The sequence below is a fragment of the Mustela lutreola genome, chromosome 9 (assembly GCF_030435805.1).
Source record: "Mustela lutreola isolate mMusLut2 chromosome 9, mMusLut2.pri, whole genome shotgun sequence".
NCBI lineage: Eukaryota > Metazoa > Chordata > Mammalia > Carnivora > Mustelidae > Mustela > Mustela lutreola.
Genome location: NC_081298.1, coordinates 116,074,354 through 116,101,752, shown reverse-complemented (window position 1 = coordinate 116,101,752; position 27,399 = coordinate 116,074,354). Strand labels below are relative to the sequence as shown.

The window sequence follows — 27,399 nt, the reverse complement described above, 5'->3', positions numbered from 1 at the left end:
AGGATGAATGGATAAAGAAACTGTAGTGTGTGCATATACACAACACACACACAACACACACACACACACACGAGTATTACTCAGCCATAAAAAAGAATGAAATCTTACCATCTGTGACCATATAGATGGACCTGGTAGGCTTATGCTAAGTGAAATAAATGAGATGGAGAAAAACAGAGTATGATCTGACTTACACGAGGAATCTAAAAAAGTCAAACTCAAGAAACAGAACAGACTGGTGGCTGCCAGAGGTTGAGGGGTAGTAGTGAGAGAAATTCGTGAAGGTGGTCAAAAAATATAAATTTCCTATTATAAGAAAGTTCTGAGGATACAATGTACAGCCTGATGACTACAGTTAATAATACTGAATTATATACTTAAAGATGCCAAGAACATAGATCTTAAAAATTCTCATCACAAGAAAAAAAAAACTGTAATCATATGAAGAGATGGATAACTAAACTCCATGTGGTGACCATTTCACAATATACAGATATATCAAACTATTATGTTGTACACCTAAAATTAATACAATGTTATAGGCCAGTTATACCTCAAACTGGGAAAAAATGAGATTGAACTCAAATAATAAAAACTCTAAGCAGTTGACATAAATGATAGAAATCTATACATTAGCACTTGTGTACTTTATTCATGAAAGCATCTCTGATGCTCAGATCTACCTGGATTTATTTAGAATACATTCCAAAACACTTAACTACTTGATTTCCCAATCTTGGCAGATAAAAAAGGGGGCAAGTTGTGGTAAGGTTACTGAAAGTTAAACTATTAAAAAGTAAATATATGGGGTGGCTCAGCTCATGATCCCAGAGTCCTGGGATTGAGCCCTGCGTCAGGCTCTCTGCTCAGCGGGGAGCCTGCTTCCCCCTCTCTCTCTGCCTGCCTCTCTGCCTACTTGTGATCTCTATCTGTCAAATAAAAAAGTAAAATCTTTAAGAAAAAAAAAAGTAAATATATTATGGTTTATAAGTGGTCCATCCTGCAGGAATAGAAAAAATACTAGAAAGGTTTAAAAAGTGAGGTTCAGAGTGGCTGGCTGGCTCAGTCAGTAGAGCATGTGACTCTTGATCTCAGGGTCATAAGTTCAAGGCCCACATTGGGTGAAGAGCTTACTTCAAAAAAAAAGTAGGTAAAGTTCTTGTATAACGCATGGAGAACACATTTTATATTAGTGGAGAATACATTGTTTTCTGTTAAATTTTACTACTCTTTGAAAATTCAGTACCTATTTAAGAGTTAAGAAGCCAAAGGCTGAAAAAATGAGAAAGTAAAACAAAATATATCTGAAATTTATAAGCTAATATATTTTTAAAAAATAATTAAGGGAATGATCTACTTCTTCAGTATGCCATGGATCTGGGGGTATTTGTCTATTTTAAGTTATTTGCACATTTTAAAAAATTGAACATAGCACATGGGAGCTGGAATAAACCTTAGTGTTCACATGGTAAGTAGTTTAATCTTTTCATTTAATAAATGAGGAAAGTTATGGCATCTATGATATTAGGGCTAGCTAGAGGTATTCTCTTTTTATGATAAATTACACTACTATAGTCCTATTTTTATCTTTAAAAATAATACATAAAGATATGGTCATTCCCTATAATGAAAGAAAAAAAAATTAAATTGTTAATGAAAGAGGATGTTTATCTAACTGCCTAAAGATCCTAAAATCCACAGCTTCCTAAACAGATAAACATTTTGCCTAAATTCTATTTGAATAGTATTTAATTTTCCTAATGCTTCTATTCAGAGATAGACTGAAAGCTATACCCTCAACATACATGTTTGTCATAATAATAGCTCAGAATCTGAGATGCTGATCCACCACAAACCACACAGGACAAGGCATTTAATTTCACAGATCAGGGTCAAAAACATACCAAAAAGTTCCAGCTGTTAACACCTTCTTGATAAAGGTAGTCCTTTTGAGATAATATAACAAAGCTTTCATTTGCCTGTTATATTGAGACTCCTTCAATAAAGTGAATTCCAATGTGTAATAAATCCCCTACTTTACTCTGTGCTTAAGAATATGACATACTCAGGGGGCGCCTGGGTGGCTCAGTGGGTTAAGCCTCTGCCTTCCGCTCAGGTCATGATCTCAGGGTCCTGGGATTGAGCCCCGCATCAGGCTCTCTGCTCAGCAGGAAACCTGCTTCCCCCTCTCTCTCTGCCTGCTGCTCTGCCTTCTTGTGATCTCTCTGTCTAATAAATAAATAAAATCTTAAAAAAAAAAAAGAATGTGACACACTCAAAGGAATCTAACAATGGGGATATAGAGTCATTGAATGGTGGGTTGGCATTTATAATTCTAAATCACTACCTAGGTGTGTACCCTACGAGAGAGGACAGGAAGCTGGCTGAAATGACAATAGTTACTAAACCATCTAGAAATTTCTGCCTGTCACCATTTCACTCCACTTAACCTCTCAGTATCACAGCTTCCTCAACTATAAAATGGGGATATTTCACACAATTGTTGCAATAAAATAAGATAATGTGTGCAAAATGCAGAACAAAATGCATGCATCATACTAAGTATGCAGTCAAAGCTGTTTGTCATTACTGGCATAATTACAACTCAATGAAGAGATAAGGAAAGGAGCGAAACTAGACTAAAAATTGGGAAACCAGAGCTCTATTTCATGAACAGCTATGTGATCAACACTGGAAAAGTGTCGTTAATTGCACTGGGCCTCAGTTTTCCTCTCAGTAATACTAAGAAACTGGACCTGGTATCTAAGTTGCCTTCAGGGCCAAAAAGTTTACAAAATAGGGGGGCCACACCCGTAACACAGGGGCCTGAATCTCTATCCCAGTATGGAGCCTTAGGAGCTACACTAGTATTCTCACATCTCAGAAATAGAAAGGTAGTCAAGGGTTATCTCACCAGATAGAGCAAGAAACAAACGCTTTAAGTTGTTTTTGTCAACAGTTTGGTTAAAAGGTTCATTCTCAAGCAGGAGGTCCTAACCGGCTTTTACATATTAATTTCAAAAATGAAAGCATCTGTGGTTCTCTCACTACTTAATTTCAAGGATTCTATTTAATCTTGTCTTAAATTCCTTAAAGAAAAAAAAAATTTTTTTTTAAAGATTTTATTTTATTTGACAGATAGAGATCACAAGTAGGCAGAGAGGCAGGCAGAGAGAGAGGGAGGAGGAAGCATGCTCCCCGCCGACCAAAGAGCCCGATGCGGGACTCGATCCCACGACCCTGGGATCATGACCTGAGCCGAAGGCAGAGACTTTAACCCACTGAGCCACCCAGGCGCCCCAAGAAAAAATTTTTTAAGATTCTATTTATTTATTTGGCAGAGAGAGACACAGCGAGAGAGGGAACACAAGCAGGGGGAGCTGGAGAAGGAGAAGCAGGCTCTCCACGGAGCAGGGAGCCCGCTGCAGGGCTCCATCCCCAGACCCTGGGATCACGACCTGAGCCAAAGGCAGACACCCAACGACTAAGCCATACAGGCACACCTTAAAAATGTTTTCACTTTAACCAAAGGAGCATTTTGAAGTAATTGGCAATCCCCAGCTAGATACTTTTGTTCTTTCACTGAAATATTTGAAAACTCCAACATAAACTGAAAAATCATTCCTTTCTAATGTACTTAACTTTCTTTCAAAAGCAAAGTAGTTCCCATACCCAATGACAAACAGCAAGAAAAATACCTGAATGGCCCAGTGAGGGGGTACTTGACAGCAATAGAAAATCTTCAGACGTTCCAGTACAGATGTAGTCTTATCTTCAAACTGGTCTGCAAGAGCCTTAAAGAGAATACAACATAATCAGAATCCATATGTGTAATAAACTTTTTAAAAGATTTTATTTATTTATTTGACAAAGAGAGAGAGAGCACAAGCACGGAGAGCAGCAGGCAGAGGGAGAAGCAGGCTTTCCACTGAGCAGGGAGCCTGATGTGGGACTTGATCCCAGGACCCCAGGATCATGACCTGAGCCGAAGACAGATGCTTAACTGACTGGGCCCCCACAAATCACTTTGATGAGGTGATAAAATGTGTGAATTTTTTCTTGAATTTCCTCAAACATTTAAAAAACTTTAAGATGAACCAACGTTAACATAAACATGTACACTAAAGACTTATCCAGAAAACAGTTTTTAAAACTTAGACTTCCTATAATGACCCACTCAAAGAACTAGCCTTAATTAAGTAGGCTTTTTACTTTTTCTACGAAAAACTGTTCTTTAGCCTATTTCACAACCATAATTCACTCTGACAATGGCACTTGTTAATATAAATCAGAGAAAAATTATATGAAGAATTTCATTTAGGACTATCATCTCCGGAATAAAATGAAAGCAAAAGGTGGGTTGGTCTGTTTGGTCACAGAGGGCAAGTTTTCTTCCTCTTCAGCAACAGAGCTCTAAGGCAGGACATTTGTTCACACAAGACCATTCTTGAGCTACAGTGGACAGCTGCAAGCTTCATGCACTGAAGAGGCCTTCTGCTGTACTGCAATACCTACACTGAATAACTGAATTTCTGGAGCTACATCAGGAAGCAGATCATTAAGACCAAGATGGCAGACTGTGAGAAAAGTTACCAAGGCCAACTGCAACGTCAAAGGCTGGCACCATCCAGAGGTCAAATGATCGGTCATTAGAACAGCTTATATATTCAGCATCAAAGTGAATGCAGCCACACTCTTGAGTTTCTAAGCAAATGCATGGACAATGGCCCCGTTACCCTGATCATCTTCACCTGACTTTTAATGTGTCATTTAGTTTATCATAAGTATATATATTTTGTCTGACATATACTTAGACCTTCTCTCAACTATGAATTATCATGACCTTTTCTGCATATCGCAATACTCAAATTTTCTGTGTGTGTGTGTGTGCCAGTTGACTAGTTTTCACAAGGCTATCTTAGGAGGATTTCATGGTAACGAGAGGTCAGTGTTAATTTTCTGAGGTCATTGCACATAGTGTGGTCATGTAGGAGAGGTCCTTGTATTTGAGGATGAGAAGCACCGTGTTGGCAACTTACTTTTCAATACTTTAGGATACCAAAAAACAGTTGCAGTGCACTTACAACTTTTCTATAAGTTTGATATTGTCTCAAATTTTTATGAATTTGTAAGACTGAAAACCTCAAAAAAAAGTAAGAGAGAAAGTCTACCTTCCTCAGAAGAAAGAAAACAACAAGAGTCTAACATATCCCAGTACAAACCCAAGACAAGGAGATCAGTTTCTAAGCAGGGAAACTGCTCCCAAATTGGAGGTTTTCTATATTTTACTAGGTGGGAGATACATTTGTTAGCCTAAGAATATCCTGTAGAATTGACAGAATACTCATTACATCACTTCTTTGACAATCCAAGATGTTATTCAAGTCCGTCAGAACAAACTGAGACATAACCAGACTCTTAAACCATCTTGGTCAAAATATTTTTAAAGCTTTCTGGCCTTACTTCAGAGAAACTTAATAGTAAAAAGGTTGCATGCTTCTGCCCAAAGCTGTTTAGTTGTATGAGGGAGAGAAGAAAAACTTCTGGCTGAATACATATGGTTATAATACATAAATAAAAGGTTCACAGAATTAATTCATAAACAGGGGGCAAATTTTTCCTTTTATCTGTTTTTTTCTTGAAAAGAAAAAATAACCAATGCTTATTTAATAACAATAATACAAGCCCAAATCAACATCATAACACCTACTTCTATGAAACCATAATTACATGAAAAATACTTTATTTTCAAACAAAACTCATGTTGCTTGCTGTAGGTACTGCTTCTAGCTAAAACAGGCCAAGTGCTCAATCAAGACTTCCTAATATATTAATGGCCTGATGATCTCAGAGTATCTAAGTATCTCTGATATTCTCAGATACTCCCCAAAATCACAAAGACCACAGGAGAGAGATCAGAAAACCAACACTTACCTGAGCTGGATACCATGAATAAGCCCCCACATGAGTACAGTCACGCTTCATAGGAATGTAATGACTATGACAGAATTCTCACCTATTTTCACTCCTGCACAAAATATACTTCTTCCTACTTTAAGTATGACAGCCACCTAAATAAGATCTACCTACCCATAAAATTAGGAACATTAAATTAATATACAAAAGAAAGGGATGATGGGGTGCTGCTGTTTGCCTATAACCTCTACTGAATTCAAAGCACTCTTTTCTATTTGCTAATTCACTACAAAGACAGGGACATCTTTACAATACATCACTAGATTTCTCGGAGCAAGATTTTTTTTAGCAACTCATACTGAAATAATTCCATTATATCTAAACACACTGGTGTCCTTTGCAGGCATGGTAAATAATTCTACCGTATACAAATAGACTTGAGTGTTTTATAGGAAAAACCAGGCTAGTCAGGATAAATGACCTGGATTCTAGGTTTATCTCCAATAAGCAAGTTGTTAAACCACAATGGTACTCATCTGTGGAAGGATCATTGCACTTTCAATGTTTGATGGGTGAACGGCTCTACCAAAAGAGTGTTTTGTTTCATTTCAAGGATTTGAGGAGGTTTGTTGGTTAGTTATAGCATCATCAACTGAACACAAGTTTTCTTAGAGGTAAACTAAAGACCCAGATAGTTTGGAAGACAATGGTAGGACGGTCAGTACCAGGCGATAGGACTGAAGGAAAGTGGAGTCCCAGGCACTTCTGTGTGGATCTATGTGCATGAACATGGACATGAACAGTGCACTCCATGAGAAACTGGCCCTTTGCGAGCTTTCACATACTCCCAGAAATGTAGGTAAATGGTCTCTAATGCAGCAGCCTCTCCTTCTACCATTTTCTGTTTCCAGTTTCTAAATACAAGATTTTCATACCTGAAAGTCATAGGCCATCTGGTGAAAAGTTAAAATTGGTATGAGGAGGTGGTCTTTAAGGAAAGGTGGCAATGCCAAAAATGAAGAGAGAGACAGACACACAAATATACCCTCAATCAACCATTAAGAATTGGATCATTGAGAACTGAAAGCAAGACAGTATTCTCCAGGAGGGTGATGAGATGTGGATGAATGGGAAAGATGATGAGTAAGGAGCGAGGAATGGTCTAGGGCCTCGTCCAGAGGGGAAGAGCCAAGTCACAGAAAATTCACGTATACCTGCTGGGACAGACCAATGATGACTTCATGATGTATACATTGTTAAGATATGACACTGTTACCGAGTTTTAAGGCTCCCTTTTAATGTATTTTCTCCCCAAATGCTACTTCAAAGCATTTATACTTTGAGTATCCTTTGAGAAGATGAACTTGTGCTTACAGATTCCCTAATCTCATGCAAAAACCATTCTCAAACCTTTCAGGAGCCACAGTACCACAGGTCAGGAGATATTTTACAGAATAGGGAACAAAAGACTATGGCCACAGAAAGCAATGATGTGTCCGTCTTCTCACAGCTCTGTTTTCAGTAGGGAAAGATCTTCCACAAAAAGCTAGGGAAGATCAAGCCTACATTTTAAAATTAGTACATGGAGAATGATTTAGTATAGAAGGATAATTCTGAACAAGGTCTGGTATGATTTAGACCTTATTTATGTGCTCATATCTAAAAGTATGGCACACATATCTTCAAAAGAACAGAGCTAGTCCCTAAGGACCGACCCTTTCACTGAAGTTTATTCATTCTTGCTAGCGTGATATCAAAGTGTTTATCATCTTTCTGAAAAGCCAAGTAGAAATTAGCCGATAATCTAAAAGGTACGATTGATCATATGCCAAATCACCTTGCTTTGTTGTACAATCTCTGTGCATGTGAGTGTATGTGTATGTATGTGTATAAAGGAGGGTTGGATTTATTATAAAAATATGCACTTAATCAAATATATCCAACAGTTGGGCTGAATAGCTTCCTCTGACAGGAGTCTGCAGTCATTCAGCTATGATTTACAAACCCCCGAGTCCCAGAAAGTTGCCAATAAGATCAAGGGGAATGAGAATTAGACCTATTACAAACAGTATGTATCGACACCACCATTAACCTATTGTTAGACCAACTGTACCTTAGATATAGGAAACTGAAGCTTAGAGAAATAAAAATGACTTGCCCAAAGTCATAATGCTATGAAAAAAATAGCCTGCCTGATTCCTAAGACCAAGTTGACAGCTTTATTAAAATCTTACCTTCTAACTAAGCATAAAATTATCAGAGCTGTGAGAACAAACAGCATCTTCTCAGTGGTAAAATATTCAGAACTCCAGAACTGGTTGTCTTCCCCTCAACTTAAATCCCATTACACAGGAGTCAGGGTATGGCCTGGTCAAGAACTTCACTTACTGCTTCCTGTTCTCGACACAGAAAAGAACTTAGTGGGTGGGCTGGTAGAATCTGGGTCTACTAATGGGGGCTGGGAGAACCTAGATGTCTTCTTCTATGATTCCAGAGCAAGTAGATGAACATAAAAAGGCAGTTCTGAAGGAAGCCCAGATAGCCTCCTGGGAGCACTCCCCGTAGTCAGCCGTTCTTAAACTATTTGGTTTCAGGATGACTTTAAACGCTTAGAAATTATGTGGAACTCCAAAGAGCTTTTGTTTATGTGAGCTATAACCTATCAATACTTACCATATTAGAAATTAAAACTAAGAAATAGTTAAATATTTATTAATTCATTTTAAAATAAAATAATAGATGCATTGTTTAACATAAATATGATGTTTTTAGGAAAAGCAACTTTTTTAAGTCTTGAAAAACATTGACAATGTCTTACATTTTTGGACATCTCTTTAATGTCTCACATTTTAATAGATGACATCTGGATTCTCATACATGCTCCTATAATCAATCTGTGGCAATATGATATTTTGACTGAAGTCTAAGAAGAAAATTTGGCCTCATCCAGCTATGTGGTTGGAACAGGGAAGAGTACATTAACAGCTTTTTCAGTTAATTGTAGACACGATTCTTTGATACTACACCAAAATTCAACACATGGAGACTTCTTACCACAACTACAATGTGGAATTTTAAATCCTATCAATGAACTTTTCTTTGTTACAGTAAAACACACTGGTAAACAAACAAACAAAAAAAACACTCCCTCATCTACCTTAAACCTTCAATAAATCTTTTACAGATGCTTGATTTTTTTTTTAAGATTTTATTTATTTATTTGACAGACAGAGATCACAAGTAGGCAGAGAGGCAGGCAGAGAGAGAGGAGGAAGCAGGCTCCCCACTGAGTGGAGAGCCCGATTAGGGGCTCGATCCCAGGACCCTGGGATCATGACCTGAGCTGAAAGCAGAGGCTTTAACCCACTGAGCCACCCAGGCGCCCCCAGATGCTTGATTTTTTTAACATCCTGTATTAGTCATCTGGAAAATACACAGATCTTCCACATGTTGACATATTTCATATAATATTTAAAAATTATATGCCTTAATATCACCAACAATCTCAGGGGAAAACTCCTAACCAAATACCTAAAGTACTGGGAAACGGTCAAGTTTCATAGTTGGAGATATAAGTTTCCCAAAACTCCTTTCCTTTTTCCTTAAAAGCTCAAGATTTTATCATTGGTAACAAATTACAGTAACTTATTCTCCTTGAAGTGATGAGCTCACTTCATGGATTGTTTTTCTGAGAAAATTTCTGCCAAATACCCAAGTTTGAATACCTTACATGTGTCAGTCGTTCTTTCAAGAAAAGAGAATGTTCTAAGAGCCAAGCAGGCAGCTCAGCTGTTTCCTAAGACAGTTACAGTACTTCAGCATGAGGCCCAACTTTCTTTCTTTTTTTTTTTTTTTTAAGATTTTATTTATTTGACAGACAGAGATCACAAGTTGGCAGAAAGGCAGGAAGAGAGAGAGGAAGGGAAGCAGGTTTCCTGCCGAGCAGAGAGCCCGATGCGGGGCTCGATCCCAGGACCCTGGCACCATGACCTGAGCTGAAGGCAGAGGCTTTAACCCACTGAGCCACCCAGGCACCCCGAGGCCCAAGTGTTTTCTAAGTGCTTCCCACTTCACCACATAGAATATTAGGAAAGATACAGTGTCAAGGGTAAAGACTTAATAACATAATATTCACTGCTTTGTCGAAGGCATCCAAAAAGACAACTTTTTTTTTTTTTTTTGGAAACTGACGGCGTGGCGGTGAAGCATACGATGACTCCCAGCACGGTTTGGAGCTCCCACCTTGATTCAGGTGAAGGGGCCAGAAGTCTGAAGCCCCCACCCCGACACACACTGCTTCTGCTGATTCAGCATGCACAGACTGTCAAGGTAAATAATATCCTCGTATTATTAGGGAGATGATTTGACCTGCGGGTATTCTGAAATGGTCTGGGACCCCTAGGGTTCTACAAATCACCCTTTGAAAACTGCTGACTTAGAATTAGCAATGTGCTGTCTTGGATGCCATCCCCACATCTGCCCACCTCCAATTTCCTCCCCAAACTTCCCCTTGCTTAGTGTTTAAAGAAATATTTAATGGGTGGGGAGGGGCAAGGGGACAGAAAGAGAGAGAATCTTAAGCAGGCTCCACGGCCAGCACGGAGCCAACACGGGGCTCAATCTCACAACCCTGAGATCATGATCCGAGCCAAAATCACGAGTCTGATGCTTCACTGGCTGAACCACCCAGGTGCCCCAGGAAATACTTACAAGTTCTTTTTCATCATCTTTAAAAAAATTAGGAAAGGAGAACACAAGTCAGTCTGTTTATAATCTACAAGGATTGTGAGAGTGCAAAGGATAACATATTTGTAATTAAAACCTAAGTGGAAGTTTTAAACTCCAAGTATCACCTTTTCTAAAAAAGTTAAAGTAGTTAAGTTGAATGATAATTACACCCTACCTTCCTCAGTAGGTGTCAGGGCTAAGCTCCTGTCCTCAGAGCTCAATGTCCATTGGCCCCAGACTCTGATAAGAACACTCTCAACTAAGGTTCCTTCTGGTACATGGTCTCCTCTTAAATCACAACGCTGGCCTCCAGACCTTGTAAATGGCCTTTTAGCTCTGCTCTCTAAGCACTGGGATGTGAGACAGAAAAACATCTGGAGCTCCTAAAGACGAACGAACAGCTGACCTCTGCCCAAGGCGGTCTGTCTCAGAAGCGCCCATAATTGCTGACCACAAATCGCTGAGGGCTGGGCTGCAGACCTGTATTTTAACAAGCACCTCAGAAGTGGTTCACATGTCTGGGCAAGTTTGGGAAATGTTGCATAAGGCTGTTAGGATGTGCACAGGGTATTCTCCGAGGGAAAACTGATGTTCCCGTTGAGTCAACCCAGTCCGACTCCGTCTACACAACTTAAACGTGTCTCTGCCTGGAATCTAACCAGAGTTATCGTTTAGTGTCACCTTTGGGAGCTGGTGTCCTTTCTTCCATCACTTTACTCAAGTTCCTTCGCTTTTACCTACTTTTTACATTTCCATAACTGTCTAGGGTTTTTAATCTCTGTGCTTACTGTTACTAATAAAGTTCATTTTATGCATATATCACTTGTCCCATTCTTTGTTCCACTTATCTATGAACTAACCAGTGCCTGTTTTGTACAAAACAATTACGATGAAACCCATGTCCTGGTTTTAGCCTCTCAGCCCTCTTGGCAGCTCCTTCACTTGGCCTTGGCAAAAGCCCCTTCTCGCCCGTCTGTGTGTTCTCCTCCGTCCCGGCACCTCGTCCGAGAGTGAGCATTCTCTTTCCTTCCCCGTCCACCTAAACTGCTGGCCTTGAGAGGGAGAATTCTGCAACCCAAGCCTTTCTCACCAAAGCCTGTCTTCACTGCTTCCTGCCTGTGTTCATGCAATTCCTTTCCTCTAGATGATGCCAGGTCTTATACTGATCTTTTGTCTTTTTTAAGCCAGTTCTCATAGCTTCCTTGGAACACTGTAGCATGATGGATTAACTTGGAAAGCACGGATTTCAAAATCCATGGGAGACCTGGTTTGAATTCTAGCCCAGCTACAAGACCTTAGGTAAGTCACTTAAAATCTCTGCCCTTCATTTCTCTCACTAGTAAACATATAGATAATGCCTACAGGCTAGGATTATTTGGCACCCGGCAGATAAGCGGTCAGTAAACAGTAGTAACTATGCACAATTCTAAATAAACAGTAGTTAGCCTTAATCATTCCAACATATAAAAGCACAGTAACAATCACACAAGCAAATCCTAGTACACCTTTCAGTAACTCTCAAATGCTGCAAATGGTGACTAACGCAGGTGAAGTACAGAGCTAGAATGGACACGTTGTCAACTTTTGGCTTTTTAAAAAACTCAAAGACATGTCTCAGTATATTAAAGATGAAGCACTGTAATTACCCCCAAGTTTTTCAATTTTCCAGATTGCAATGACTGCTTTTAGTGAGTCATAAGAAGGATCATACTGATATTATCATATGATAATACCAGTCAAGACTTATTGAGGGTTTACTATGTACCAGGCACTATTCCAAGTGTTTCACAAACGTTAACTCTTCTGATCGCTCCACGTGTGTGTGCAGCAGGCACTACTTACTGCTCTCTTCGTTCCACAGACAGGAGGAGTGAAGCACAAGAGGCTAGGGGCCTTAACCTTGGGTACGTTATGTGATCTCTCTTTCCCCCTTGGGTTGTGAGGTCTGTGGACAACAGAAGTTGGTACTTTTCAGAAAACAGACCTTCTGATACTGAAGCAGGCAGAGAAAACCAGAGATGGGGGGATGCAGGCAGAGAAACGACAGAAAAAGACCTGATGATCTGTTTGAGCCCCTGAATCCAGCTGGCACTGAGACTGGCATACCCCAAGACTTCCCAGAAATAATGGCCAGGACATTTCCTTTCTTCCAGTCAGTCTAAAGGGGTTTCTGTCCCTCCAATGAAAAGATTCTTATTGAAACCTGTTCTTAAAATTTTACTGAAATAGAAGGGTAAAGGGTTTGAAAGACTCTAAACATCAATCTGACCTTCACAAGCACCTTTAGGAGAAGGATGTTCAAAATAAGTATAAAAATCAAATGCAATTTCTCAAAGTTTAAAGCCATACCCACTCATTAGGCAAGCCTAGTACAGCCACCGTCAGCGGGAATTACTAGACTGCGTGTCCCACAAGGGCAAATACTCTCCCACTCATGCAAATGGTTGCACATCAAGATCAATACTAAGCCCACCAAGTACAATGCATGAGGATGTGCTTTTATGAAGTGCGCGCTCTCTCCCTCTCTCTCTCTCTCTCCCCCTCGCTCCCTCTTTCTCTCTCTCTCTATATATATATATATAAATAACAGAGCACACACATATCCCAAGATGCTAAAATATGAGAGAGAAGTCTTTAATGCAGAACAAATGACTAGTCTGTGATACAAAGAAAAATCTTCGGTTTTTTGGGATGTTGAGAAACACAGAGTGAACATATTTCTAGTTAATTAAGTAAATCCGTGGACTCTAGTGCTCTTATCACTTCTAACAACCTCAAAAAGTAGTGATTAATCCACATAATTCATCACTTTTTAGGAAACCCTGTAAGGAAAAACTAACATTCCTTTATCTCTTTTCCCTCCCCTTGAAAAAATACAGCCAACCAAACTGTGAATTACTACCTTCTGGGAATGCTACGTTAACCTCTGTGATCAAGGAGATCGCTCTGTTCCTGTTAGCTCTGGCACTGGGCTGAAGGTCTGGCCTGGAATGATATTAGAAAGGCTGGTCTCTACAGCTCGTGGATTACTCAAGTGCCAGACAAAAATTTAATCTTTAATTTAGCCAATCCCCAAATAGTCTTGCTAATAAGTAGCTAATTCAAACATGATTTTTTTTCCCCAAATTCAACATTCAGCAAACATCCACTGAATGCCTATTCTAAGAATACAAAAATAAATGAGAGAACCTGACCCCTCAAGAAGCTCACATTCTGGATGTAAAGATAGAAAGGTTTCCAAACAAAGTATAATACCATTAAGTAAGTGCAAAAATACAGTTTTGGAAACACAGTCTGGGGCACCTGGGTGGCTCAGTCAGTTAAGTGTCTGCCTTTGGTGCAGATCATGATCTCAGGGTCCTGGGATGGAGCTTCACATCAGGCTCCCTGCTCAGTGGGGAATCTGCTTCTCCCTCTGCAGCTCTCCCTGCTTGTTCTCTTTCTCTATCAAATAAATAAATAAAATCTTAAAAAGATAGAAGAAAAAAAAAAAAAAACACAGTCCCAGAAATAAACCACATAAGTATGGTCAGTTGATTTTTGATTTTTCAACAAAAGGACCAACCCAGGTGGTGAGAAGAAAAAGTATGGACAGTTACAATGGTCTTGGTGAGAAATGATGAAGATATTAAAGTGGTATAATTCTCTTACTAGTTATGGGATAAAACAACTTCAGAAATCCTTTCTCACAAAACTCAGAATGAAGCTAAGATAGGTCAGAAGTCTGGGTCGGTTGGGGGATGCCTTCCCTTCACGATGATTATCTGGCTGAAGGATGGGAGGTCCCAGGTAGGCATAAAATATCCCTCACCCCTGTGTCAATGCCAAGGGGAGTTTCTGGCATTGGCTGCCACAGGATGCCATCCTATAAAGATGGAAAGCTTGCTGGGAAACTGGGGAGTACTAGGGAGCTCTTACCTGCATCTGAGAACATGCCTCCAGCAAAGTATAACTAAACATTATAACCTACATTTGGGTCCCTCACCTTCTTTCTTACAGTCATGGCCCCACCTCTTTAAGAGAACCACGTACTGGGGCGCCTGGGTGGCTCAGTGGGTTGGGCCACTGCCTGCGGCTCGGGTCATGATCTCAGGGTCCTGGGATCGAGTCCCGCGTCGGGCTCTCTGCTCAGCAGGGAGCCTGCTTCCCTCTCTCTCTGCCTGCCTCTCCATCTACTTGAGATTTCTCTCTGTCAAATAAATACATAAATTCTTTAAAAAAAAAAAAAAAAAAAACAGAGAACCACGTACTTACGTAACTATTCTAAAATTGAGGGGCGCTGGGTGGCTCAGTCAGCTAAGTGGCTGGTTCTTGATTTTGGCCCAGGTCCTGATTTCAGGGTCCAGAGATGGAGCCCTGGGTTGGGTTGCTTGCTCAACAGGGAGTCTGCTTGAAGAGTCTCTCTCCCTCTCCCTCTGCCCCTTTCCCTGCTCACACACATGCATGCTCTCCCTCTCTCACTCTAAAATAAACAATTTTTTTAAAAAAATAAAGTTGAGATGGTCCACATAAGCTGGCTTTCTACCCCAAACTCCTGCCCTCCTGCCAAGTGCTCTTGATGACTACAGGCAGAGGGCAATTCTACTGTGATGCCTTGACCCAGGGTCTGGCTTTGGTCTAGCAGCAGAAAGGGAGGCCTTATGTTAACATATTTGATTCAGAGCTAGTTCTGCATATTATCAACCTCATACACATTTTCTGAACTGTTAGATCTTTTTTCTGACCCTGCCATCCTGTCCTTGAAACACCTGAACCTTGCTCTTGACAAACAGGTGTCTCTATGAAGCACTTGAAGCCTTTTGTATCTGTTGCAGTCTCCCTAAGTTCAATGGTCCAAGAAAACCTCACAGATTGTTTAGTTTACCTGTTGGGTTGTCACTCTGATGAAGGTGACCCAATATTCTAGGCTATGACTTCTGTGACTTACTACCACTGGCTGATGCTTCAGACAATGACTGAGAGAAGGTCTTCCTCACAGAGTGTCTGTATCTCTTGTTACTGGCTCTTCACTTGGGATCTTGGCACTGCGACCAGCTCCTCTGGATACCTTCTCTGGCCCCTAGGCCAAAGCACACTGCTGCTTGCTCGCACCATCTAAGAGAGGCTTTCCAGATCTTACATGTCTTGTTGGAGGAAAGCAATCAGGGAATAAAGCAACAGGATATACGGAGCCTATCTGAAAAGAAAAGCATCTGTTACAACATCAGTTAACTCAGATCCAAAGTTTAAGGCCCTAGGGGAAGGTGTAGAAGGAAGATTCTTGGCAATCCTAACGGAGTCTGCCAGTTAGACACACCCTGGCCAGGTGTGCAGTATGTAGTCAGCCCTTCCATTCCAGGGAAAGGTCTCTCAGACAAAGAAACCCATATAACCACAGACAGAGCTCACATTAACCACTAGTACAATGAACACTGGTGATCATCAGGAAGTTAAGGAAAAGCAAGACCAAGAAAAGAAGGGCCAAGATGAACATATAAGATAATTTACTATTGAGGAGAGAGAATTCATGGAAAGAAGAGAATTTTTAAAATTCTAATTAACAATGTGCAAAGAAATTAAATGAGGTATCACATCAATAAAACAATAAAAGGGTATCAGAAAGAACAATCAGAAAAATACAGGGGCACCTAGGTGGCTCAGTGGGTTAAGCCTCTGCCTTCAGCTCAGGTCATGGTCTCAGGGTCCTAGGATTGAGCTCAACAGAGAGCCTGCTTCCCCCTCTCTCTCTCTGCCTGCCTCTCTGCCTACTAGTGCTCTCTCTCTGTCTCAAATAAATAAATAAGAATCTTTAAAAAAGAAAAATACAGAATTCTGAAAATTAAAAATTGTCAAGTATTATTTTTAATGAAATAAAGGGAATTAAGAGTGGACTAATCTTGATGAGCACTGAGAAAAAATGCATAGAATTACTGAATCACTATATTATACACCTGAAAATAACTGTTTAAAAAAAAAAGGAGAAAGAAAAAAAATTATCAAAATAAAAAATTATAAGGATAAACACAATAATATTAGGAATTAAGCTAATAACCAAAACTAGTGATCTAGAAAAAAAGGTTAAAGAAATCTCCTATGACATCTAGCAAAAATACAAAGAAAAAGAAAGCACAAAAAAAAAGTTAAGAGTCATACAAGGTAAATTCAGTAGGTCTCACAGAAGTTTACTAGAATTCCTACTGCAGAATCAGACTATAGAAGAAGGCTTTAAAAAAATGGGGAAGTATAATTAAAGAAATAAAATAAATGTAAGAAAATACCCTTGAACTACAGAGACATGACTGATAACATTTAAAGAAACACCGTGTACTCCCAAGAGAATAACAGTTATGACATTTGTTAAGCACCTCCTTCCTGAGAGACACTGTTCTAAATATTAACTCATAAAACCCTCATAGTAAGTATATTTATCTTATTATACACATGAAGAAACTGAGGCACCAAGAGGTTAGGCAACTTGTGCAAGAAAGAAGCAGCTTGTACATGGTAGAGATGGGATCTGAACCACATTGTACAACTCCGGAACCCATGCTCACATTCAAACATCCGTAATCCCAAGCATGGAGAGAAAATTCTAGAAGTGTTCTAAAAGACAAGAAAAAAATCACTTAAAATGAACAATAATGGGATTTCTGGGTGGCTCATTTGGTTAGGCAGCTCAAACTATTTCAGTTCAGATCATGATCTCAGGGTTGTAGGATCAAGCCCCATGTTGGGCTCTTTACTCAGCGGGGAATCTGCTTGAGATTCTCTCTCTCCCTCTGCCCCTCCCCCTGCTTGTACTCTCTCTCTCTCTCTCACAAATATATAAATAAATCTTTTAAAAAATGTAATGGTAATCAAACTGCCACTTATCAGTAAACTGGGATGCTGGACAATATTAAAGAAATGATCTCATTTACAGTCCCATGGAAAGATGATTTTGAAACTAGAATTTGATACCCAACCCAACTAATAAATTCTGCTGGAAAAATACATTCACAAAGACTCAAATTTTACCACCCATGTCCTTCAGATAAAGTTACACAGGAAGTAACATAAAAAGACACGGAAAACAATGAATGTAACAACAAAGATCAAAGAAACAGTGGTAGCTATGACCTAGGAGTTTAAAAAAAAAAAAAAGGCGAAAAAGGAACAAATGAAGAATCCCCCAGACCCTGATTGCTGTGACAGTCTTTGTTAAGTAGCAAAAGTTCAGAGACAAAGCATATGATTTTTTTCTCTATAGGTACAATCACAGTATTTGATTATATAATTAAAATAGTCATATAATCATAATTATACTACAAAACTGATTTAAAATTTTAAAAATCAACATATGGCCAAAAACAGATGACATAAATTACAGAATAAAATGTAGAGTAACAATCCCTAACCATCGCAAAAAAAAAGTCATAAAAATTGAAGAGGGGATAAGAGATGTACTGACTTATCCATAATTCACAGTGTGGAGGCAACAGACTCTATCTAAAATTGATAAATTAAGGGGCACCTGGATGAGTCAGTTGGTTAAGCATCCAACTCTCGGTTTCAGCACAAGTTGTGATCTCAAGGTCATGAGATCGAGCCCCACATCAGGCTCCACACTCAGAGTGGAATCTGCTTAAGATTTTCTCTCCCTCTCCCTCTGCTACTGCCCCCACTCCCCCTAATAAATAAATCTTTAAAAAAAAATTTGAAAAATCAAGAAAAAGAGTATAAGCATTTAAAGAAGTATAATAGTAACATAAATATTTAAAGTTATAAAGGAAATTACTAGAACAACAACAAAAAAGAAGCTGCTAAAAAGTGAACTGGGAATTGGAGGAGAATTTACATCTTGCACCTGAGATCCTTCTGAGTAGACTTTTTTTTACTATGTGTAGTATGAAAGCTTCTAACATGCAGTTTAAAAATCAAAATACATTAATTAAAGGGCACCTTCAAAAATAGGGGATAGGTTCAATAAATCACAGTGCCTCCATTTAACAGAGTGACATAGAGCTGCTGGAATGAGTGAGCTAGCGCCACAGGTACTGGCACACAGAGCTGATCAGGCTGTTCCTTAAGAGGCAAAAAGGTATAAAGTAATACAGACTGCACAATCCGACTGAGGTTTAAGCGTACCATTTATTTATGCAGAGAAATAAGTCTAGAAGGTTACCAAGTGAGACTGGAAGGTAAGCAAGGTGGGGGGAAAACACAGTTTTTCTCTTCTGCTTCTCCATTGCTTACACTTTTTATAATTAGCAGGTATTGCTTCTATAATTAAGAGCAATTAAAAACAGTGACATAGGTTAAAAAAACAAAACATACTTGGCCACTAATAACCACGGACTTGGCCCAGGTGTTAAATACATATAATGCCAGCCGAGTGGTTTTCCCTCAGTGCAAAAAATAATGTGAGGACCCCTTTATGAAATTATCCAAAAACAAGTACAAGGCTCACTGTATAATTCCTGACATTATCAGTTTTTCCCTAATTAAGGTTTTTGTTATGACATGCCTTTAATCATTACTAGAACTTAAACAGACATGTGAAGAAAGGGCTATTTATTGGCTTTCTTTCTTTCTTTTTTAATCAATTATTTTAGAGACTGAGGAGGAGAGAGAATCTCTCGACTGATGTGGGGCTCGATCTCACAATCGCGAGATCACGACCTGAACTGAAACCAGGAGTGGATGCTTCTCTGACTGAGCCACCCAGGCTCCCCAGGACTATCAGCTTTTAAAAGAGAAGTGTTTTAGCCTATACGGGAGCGATACTCTCCACAACAGCACCAATCATCCTGTTCTGGACCCTTCTCCCTCCAGAATCAAACATGATGGAAAACATCTATTCCATCAAAGCATGGATACAACTCTAGTATTAAGAACAGATGTTCTGGGACACCTGGGTGGCTCAGTTGGTTAAGCAGCTGCCTTCGGCTCAGGCCATGATCCCAGGGTCCTGGGATCGAGTCCCACATCGGGCTCCTTGCTCGGCAGGGAGCCTGCTTCTCCCTCTGCCTCTGCCTGCCTCTTTGTCTGCCTGTGCTCGCTCGCTCTCCCTCTGTCTCTGGCAAATAAATAAATAAAATCTTAAAAAAAAAAAAAAAAGAACAGATGTTCTTAGAAAACTAAAACTCATTTAAAAAATGTTAAAAATCAATTAACTACTACAGTAAAAAAAAAAAAGTCAAATGCAGTAGAAGAGTCTCTAGTGATAGAAAACTGCTATAATCTCCAATTCCCAGTTCAATGCATTATCTTCCCAGAAATTCAAAGTTGAAGGAAAAGATCCCTGTTGGAAAATCATCTTTAGAGGCTCAGCTACCTGAACACGGGCAGGCTGTCCTTACTAGATTAACAGGGTTAAGAGATGATTGAGTAGGGACGCCTGGGTGGCTCAGTGGGTTAAGGTCTCTGCTTTCAGTTCATCCTAGGGTCCTGGGATGGAGCCCCGCATCGGCTCTCTGCTCAGCAGGGAGTCTGCTTCCTCCTCTCTCTGCCTGCCTCTCTGCCTACTTGTGATCTCTGTCTGTCAAATGAATAAATAAAATCTTTAAAAAAAATTTTTTTTAATAAATAAATAATAAAAATAAAATTTGTTAAGCAAGATTATTTTAATAATGAACATAAAATAATCAAAAGCAGGGTATGAATAAGGACTAGAGAATATAATCTCACTTTAATTCTTGCTTCTGAATCCTAACCACTCAGTGTTTCCATAAACATCATTTTCTTCATCATGACCATCAAACATGCAGTCATTAAAGAACTCCAGCCTAGGATAATTTTCACAAGATAGGTGTTTTAAACGGACTGTCCTCAATTTGAAGCTCCTTCTTCCTCGATGGATCTTGTAACATTGGTTTATTTACTTTCAGTGGGATGCGATATTCTCCCTTTAAGTCTGGCCTGTCTCAGAAATCCCTCCCAAATCGCCATCTTCGGGACTTGCCATCACAGCGTTCCATGTAGCTGCTCATCACTGTGCCCGTTAGTCACGACTCTGTGCTTGAGCAGCCAGGCCACCGGGGCGAGTCACCTGAGCAGCCAGGCCACCGGGGCGAGTCACCTGAGCAGCCAGGCCACCGGGGCGAGTCACCTGACCTCATCCCACCTGCACTTCCTCAACTCGTAATATGACAAGACTAAGCTTTTCCCCTAAACAGCTCCTTCTGGCTTATTTTTCTTTCAGCTTTAACAGCTTATCGTTTTATCACGTTATAACAGCTGAGGAAGGAAACAGATTTTCACAGAAACTAAAACAGAATTTCTTCTAAACATTGTTTTATATACAGGTATTTAAAAAACCATTTTCCTCTTATTCTTCAGGGATGCAGCAACTTCAACAAACACAGGACTATCAAACGCTGAATCAGAGAATTGGCAAGAGTTCAGATGATGAGGTAAATGGCTCAACAAGGGACAGAAAATTAGACAAATCCTGCATTCACCCAGTCACATGATCTGGCTAATTTCCAAAATTTCTGGGTTGGGGCGTGAAGTGATTTTCTCTGCGGTATCACCCTGTAAAGGCAGAAATAACAACTTCTCATCTTGTTCTATAGGCAAAAGTATATAGCTCTATTCAGAATGCAGGATTTGGATGGCAGACGGGGAAATATGAGACATACGATGGCCAAGACACGGCAAGATGTGAGAGAGCACAGTGACGTGGCTCCTTCTTTAAACCTATTTTCCTCAAACACATCCTTTTGTTATTTGATGCCCAAAAATATAATGTGTATAATTCAGAGAATAACATAAGTTTCAAATTAAAAAGATATGCTATGTACTTATGGACAAATTTACCGCTCTACTTTTTGAGTTTAACTGCCGCTCCAAAAGAAAACTGAATGACGACTTAGTTATTTCCTATGCCAAGGTTAATGTAAGAGATGAAAGTAAAGCCAATCATTTCCAAGTCAGTATATCTTTCATTAATAAATAAATGTAATCTAGTACTATTTAAAGCTGAAACAAACAAACAAACAAACATACAAAAAAGCCATTTAAACTGTTTCCCAAAATAAAATTTGAAAAATTTATGTGTGGTCGCCTTGACCAAAAATCTATACAAAAATATGCATATTTGATCACTTTAACACTTGGTTATTTCAATATTCTGCTTAGTGTGAAATGAGCTTTTAATAAATAAACTTCAATACAACAGGAGCAATTCAGCGAGAATAATTTAAAGTGCTGGTCATGAAACCACATCTTTACCTTCCTTCTTTGTTCGACACTGGGCCCAGGTGCAGGGAGTGGGGTGCACACATGGTCCCCGGCTGTCAGCTGTCTCAGCGTCCCCCACAGCCACTGACAGCACCTGGCCTGAGGTCTCGCCCCCTTCCAGGGCCGCCTATATCTCCAGTGGTGGGGAAGGGAAGGTAGAAGGTCAGGGGGACACTCGGCCTGGCAAATAGCCTGAGCTGTCTTGGGCCTGCACCTCCGTGTAACTTCTTCCTCAGCCCAATCCCACTCTCTCCTGTTACTCTTCAAGTGGCACGGAACCCTGATCTCTGTGTCTCACTGTTTTGGATAACATGTGACAATAACATAAAGGGCTCTGAGATACGATGTTACTCAGTGAAAAGAAGTAAAATGGTTAAAACAGTATGTGACAAACCGTAGAGCACATAGTAGGCCCTCAATAAATTTGAACTGTGAGCAGGAAGAAAAGGAAAAAGGACATGGTAACTGCAATGTATTTTGCAGACAGAGGGAGGGGGCTGAAAAAGTTGAGGTAGAAAATAATTCCAAGACTAAAAATCTGGCCCTTGGAATGTAAGCTCCTGAAAGCTTACATATTAATTATCTTAGCATACCCAAGGCCCAATACAATACCTGGTACATACTAAGAATTCAATAAATATTTGCTAACTGGGAAGTTAGTACTGACATTTATGGTAACTTGGTAACCCTCTTGGGGGTTTGCCAAACTATGCCAACACAGAGAAGTTCTGGAAGGGAACGTGGGATTTTTGTTTTCACGAATTTTTTGTTTGTTTTATATTTACATGGATTTTTTTGAACAAAAACTTCACTTAATCCAAATAAAGGTCTGCTTTTACATGGCAACTAAGACTTTTAAATGCAGAGGAGCTATTTCTTTTAAAAAAATTTCTTTAAAGTTCTTAAAGACTGTTTTTAAAGTGCTCATGATACCTTTTTTTGAAAAATAATCTTACTCTGCACATTTTCCCCTACGAGTTTAAATTTCAGCAGCCATACCAAAAAAAAATGTTAAAAGTTTGACCATCTTTCATTTTACCTTCAGTTTCTTTGAAACTGATTTCTCTATCTTAGAACAACACCACAAATCACTCTTGGATCTGTGTTTCTATCCATACTAAATCTGCTCCCAGTAAGCAGGCCTATGAAAGTAACCCCCAATTGAGGTCTCTGCTTCTATTCTCATTCTCAAATGCTACCATACCCTAAGACTCTCTTTGAAACTCTGACTTCTGTCATGTTACCCATAGTTTCTTTTACTCCAAGGGGAAAAAAATCCACACTCTGGAGCCCTATACCGGAACTAGAACAGTTAGCCCTTCCCAGCATTTTATGTCATGCTGTTCTCCGGCATGAACCAGACTGAAGGACTCTGTACTCCACACACTCCAAAATATGCTGTCCCTAAGTCACCTCCTCCTCCTTCCTACCAGCCTTGTAGACAGTACCGAGTTATGCTTATGATTATTTGGTAAACTGGAACATACTTTACCCAGTATTTACATCTCATTATGTATTTCCTTCAGACGTTCCCAGTTAAAAATCTAACTAAAGCCTCATTAAAATAAGAAACACCTGGACCTAGGACATGCACTGACCTCCCCCACCCCCAACACTTTCATCATTTAGGTTCTGGGCAGGAGCTGCCTATAGACCTGGAAACCAAACAAGCATCAGTGATCTGTATACCTCCAGGAACATCAAAAAAGTGCTCTCAGCTGGGTCCATACAGATTAAACTACTATAAAATGAAATTTTAAAAATATACTTATTAAGCAAGATACAATTTTCTTTCTCGTTTATAAATCCAGTGGTAAGTGATCCAGAGCTGGTAAAAGAGCTCTGCATTCCTCAACACATGGCATCTCTGATCTAAGGTGGCAGACCACTTCTCCTGACTTTCTAGGCAACAGGAAGGAATAAAATACCAGGGGAGTATACACGCTCCCTTGTAAGGACATAATCCAGAAGTGGTATACATCACTTCTATCCACATCTGTTATTCAGAACTGAATCACATGGTCCCTCCCACCTGCAAAAGAGGATGGGAAGTCTTATGCCTGGATAAAACTCAGGTTCTAAAACCAAAAGGAGAATGGATAGTTGGGTATAATTAGCATTCTCAGACACAGATTATCCACTTCTGCTTTTACTATAGCAACAAACAATATACTCCATCTGAAGCTTATCTTATTCACGTGAGCTGAAATTCCATCAAAATAAAAAATTAACAGTAACGTAAGTAATGACAGCATAAGATTATATCCCAATGAATAAAATAGAAACCCACAAGTCCGCACTCTCATCAATAAATAAGTGAATAAATAAACAAATAAAAAGAAAATAAAGCTCTTACCTATAGCAGAATACCAACTAAGATATTATACAGTCATTATAAAATAAGAAAATTGCCACTTGGCAATCATCATGATAACTTCCCCTGTCAAGAAACCTCAATAAATGCTAAAACAAGTGGATAAAAATTGGATGATAATCTCAAAGTAACTACCCCCAAATGCTTACTATTTACAAGGTAAAGAGTAAATAACTTTACATTGGGGAGAAAATCCACAAACATGGCCTTATTCAGTGATCAAAGAGCATCTCGGGACAACTCGTAGCATCTGGTCCCCAAGAGGGACGGAGTGAGAAGAGTACACCACCGCCTCTGGAAAGTTACTGTCAAAACTGTGTAACCTGAATCTAATCATGAGAAAACATCACAGTCTCCAAAATAACTGGCTGGTAACCTTCAAAATCATCAACCCCGCATAAGTCAAGCAAGGCCTGAGAAAATGTTCCAGACGAAGGAAACTGAAAGGGTGAGGCAGCTCCATGCTGTCCTTGGATCCTTTTGCTACAAAGGACATTATTAGGACAACTGATAAAACTTAACTGGGGTCTCCTCAGAAGGGTGGATGGAAGTTCTTCACATCACTCTTTTTTTCTTATTTTCCCTTTTTTTTTAATAGAGGGAAAGAGGGGTGGGGAGAGGGACGAGGGGGACAGAGAGAATCTTAAGCAGGCTCCACACCCTGTGCAGAGCTTGACACTGGGCTTGATCCCATGACCCTGCAATCATGACCTGAACCGAAATCAAGAATCAGATGTTTAACTAACTGACCCCCCCAGGGACCTCTCTTCACATCGTTCTTAAGACTAAATTGTTCCAAAGCAAAAAATACATTTTTAGCAATACCACTGTCATTGACTTCATGAAATCCTACATCTTTTGCAAATTTCAAATTTTTCTTGGCAATCAATCTGCATCACAGTTAGGTTATTAGACAATTTGTGAAAGAGACTAAATGCTATTTCGTCAACAGACGAGAAAAAACGTTAGTAATAAATGGAGATGATGCCTGAATGCAGATTAATTTTGATTATTTTTGCATTAGGGTGAATTCTATTTCCTTTTACAATCTGTACCTGTGGAACCACATCTTATTAATTCTTATATTGTCTCTTTCAATACTCATCACAAACCTATGCTATAAGTACTATTATTATCCTCTTTTGCAGATGATAAAAATGAAGCTTAGGGGTGTGATAGGATAACAATATTTGATCTCCATCCCTCGTTCCTGGTAAAATTCTCTTAACTTCCTGAGTAGTAGGGGTTAAAGAAGCATCTTTAGTTTTTTGTAATAAGCCCTTTACCCCATTCTTTAGTTCATGATACCAAGGTGACTACTGGAGGATGGGTTCTAATTGAGATAGGAACCAACCAGGGGTTAGAGGACTGGAAGTTTCAGCCACACTTCCAACTCTGGAAAAGGGAGCAGGGCTGGGGATTGAGTTAATCATCAATGGTCAAAGACTTAATCAATCATGCCTACATAATGGAACCTCCGTAAAAACCAGAAAACAGGTTTACAGAGCTTCCAGGTTGGTGAGCCAACTGCATGCTGGGAAGGTGATGTACCCCAAACTCCACAAGAACAGAAGCTCCTGTCCTCAGGACACTTCCAGACCTCATCCTATGTACTGCCTCACCTGGCTGTTCATCTGTATCCTTTATAATAAACCAGTAATAGTAAAGTAAACCAGTAATAGTAAAGTTTCCCTGAATTCTGTGAGCCGTTTTAGCAAATTACTGGACTCCAGGTAGGGGTCAGTAGAACCCCTAATTTTTAGCCAGTGAGTCAGAAACAGACCTGAGGCTCGCATCTAAAGCGGAGTACAGTCGTGCAGGGGTGGTTCAATATTTGCAAATCAATCAAAATGATATATTACATTAATGAAAGAAAGGATAAGATCCTCTCAATAGATGCAGAAAAAGCATTTGACAAAATGCAGCATCCATTCTTGATAAAAACCTTCAACAAAGTAGGTATAGATGGAACATACCTCAACATCATAAATGCCATATATGAAAGACCCACACCCATAATATCACCTTCAATAAGGAAAAACTAAGAGCTTTCCCTCTATGGTCAGGAACAAGACAGGGATGTCCACTCTTACCATTACTATCTAACAGAATACTCTAAGTCTTACCTCGGCAATCAGACAACAAAAAGAAATAAAAGGCATCCAAATTGTCAAGAAAGAATTCAAACTTTTGACTATTGAAGACAACATGGTACTCTATATAGAAAACTGTAAAGACTCCACCAAAAAATTGCTAGAACTAATACATTAATTCAGCGAAGTTGCAGTATACAAAGTCAATATACAGAAATCTGTTGCATTTCTATGCACCAATAATGAAGCAACCAAAAAAGAAATCAAGGACTCTATCCCATTTACAACTGCACCAAAACCCCTAACATACCTAGGAATAAGCCTAACCAAACAGGTAAAAGATCCGTACTCTGAAAACCATAGAACACTTATGAAAGAAATTGAGGAGGGAGGACACAAAGAAATGGAAAAACGTTCTGTGCTCATGGATTGGAAGAACAAATATTGTTAAAATGTCTGTACTACTCAAAGCAATCTGCATATTTAATGTAATCCCTATCAAAACAACAACAGCATTTTTCACAGAACCAGAGCAAACAATCCTAAAATTTGTATGGAACCATAAAAGACCCCAAATAGCCAAAGCAATCCTGAAAAAGAAAAGCAAAGCTGGAGACATCACGATTCTAGACTTCAAGTTCTATTACAAAGCTGTAGTGATCAAAACAGTATGGTACTATTTCAAAAACAGATATATAGATCACTGGAACATAATAGAAAACCCAGAAATGGAGCCACAACTATATGTTTCATAAAGCAGGAAAGAATATCCAATGGAAAAAAGACAGTCTCTTCAACAAATGGTGCTGGGAAAACTGGACAGCAACATGCAGAAGAATGAAACTGGACCACATTCTTACACTGTGGACAAAAGTAAATTCAAAATGGATGAAAGACCTAAATGTAAGACCTGAAACCATAAAAATCCTAGAAGAGACCTCAAGCAGTAATTTCTCTGGCATTAGCCATAACATTTTTCTAGATATGTCTTCTGAGGCAAGGGAAACAAAAGCAAAAATGAACTATTGGAAGCTCACCAAGATAAAAACTTTCTGCACAGTAAAGGAAACGAGCGACAAAATTAAA

General features: G+C 39.3%; 1 protein-coding gene across 3 annotated transcripts in view; it reads right to left on the bottom strand.

The window, feature by feature from the left end:
• Positions 1-27,399, bottom strand: part of TTC27 (tetratricopeptide repeat domain 27) — a 169,517-nt gene that overhangs the window by 78,532 nt on the left and 63,586 nt on the right. For all 3 annotated transcript variants that reach the window (XM_059188599.1, XM_059188597.1, XM_059188598.1), the window contains exon 11: positions 3,699-3,794. In XM_059188599.1, coding sequence (XP_059044582.1) covers positions 3,699-3,794 — 96 coding nt within the window. The remainder of the gene's footprint in view (positions 1-3,698; positions 3,795-27,399) is intronic.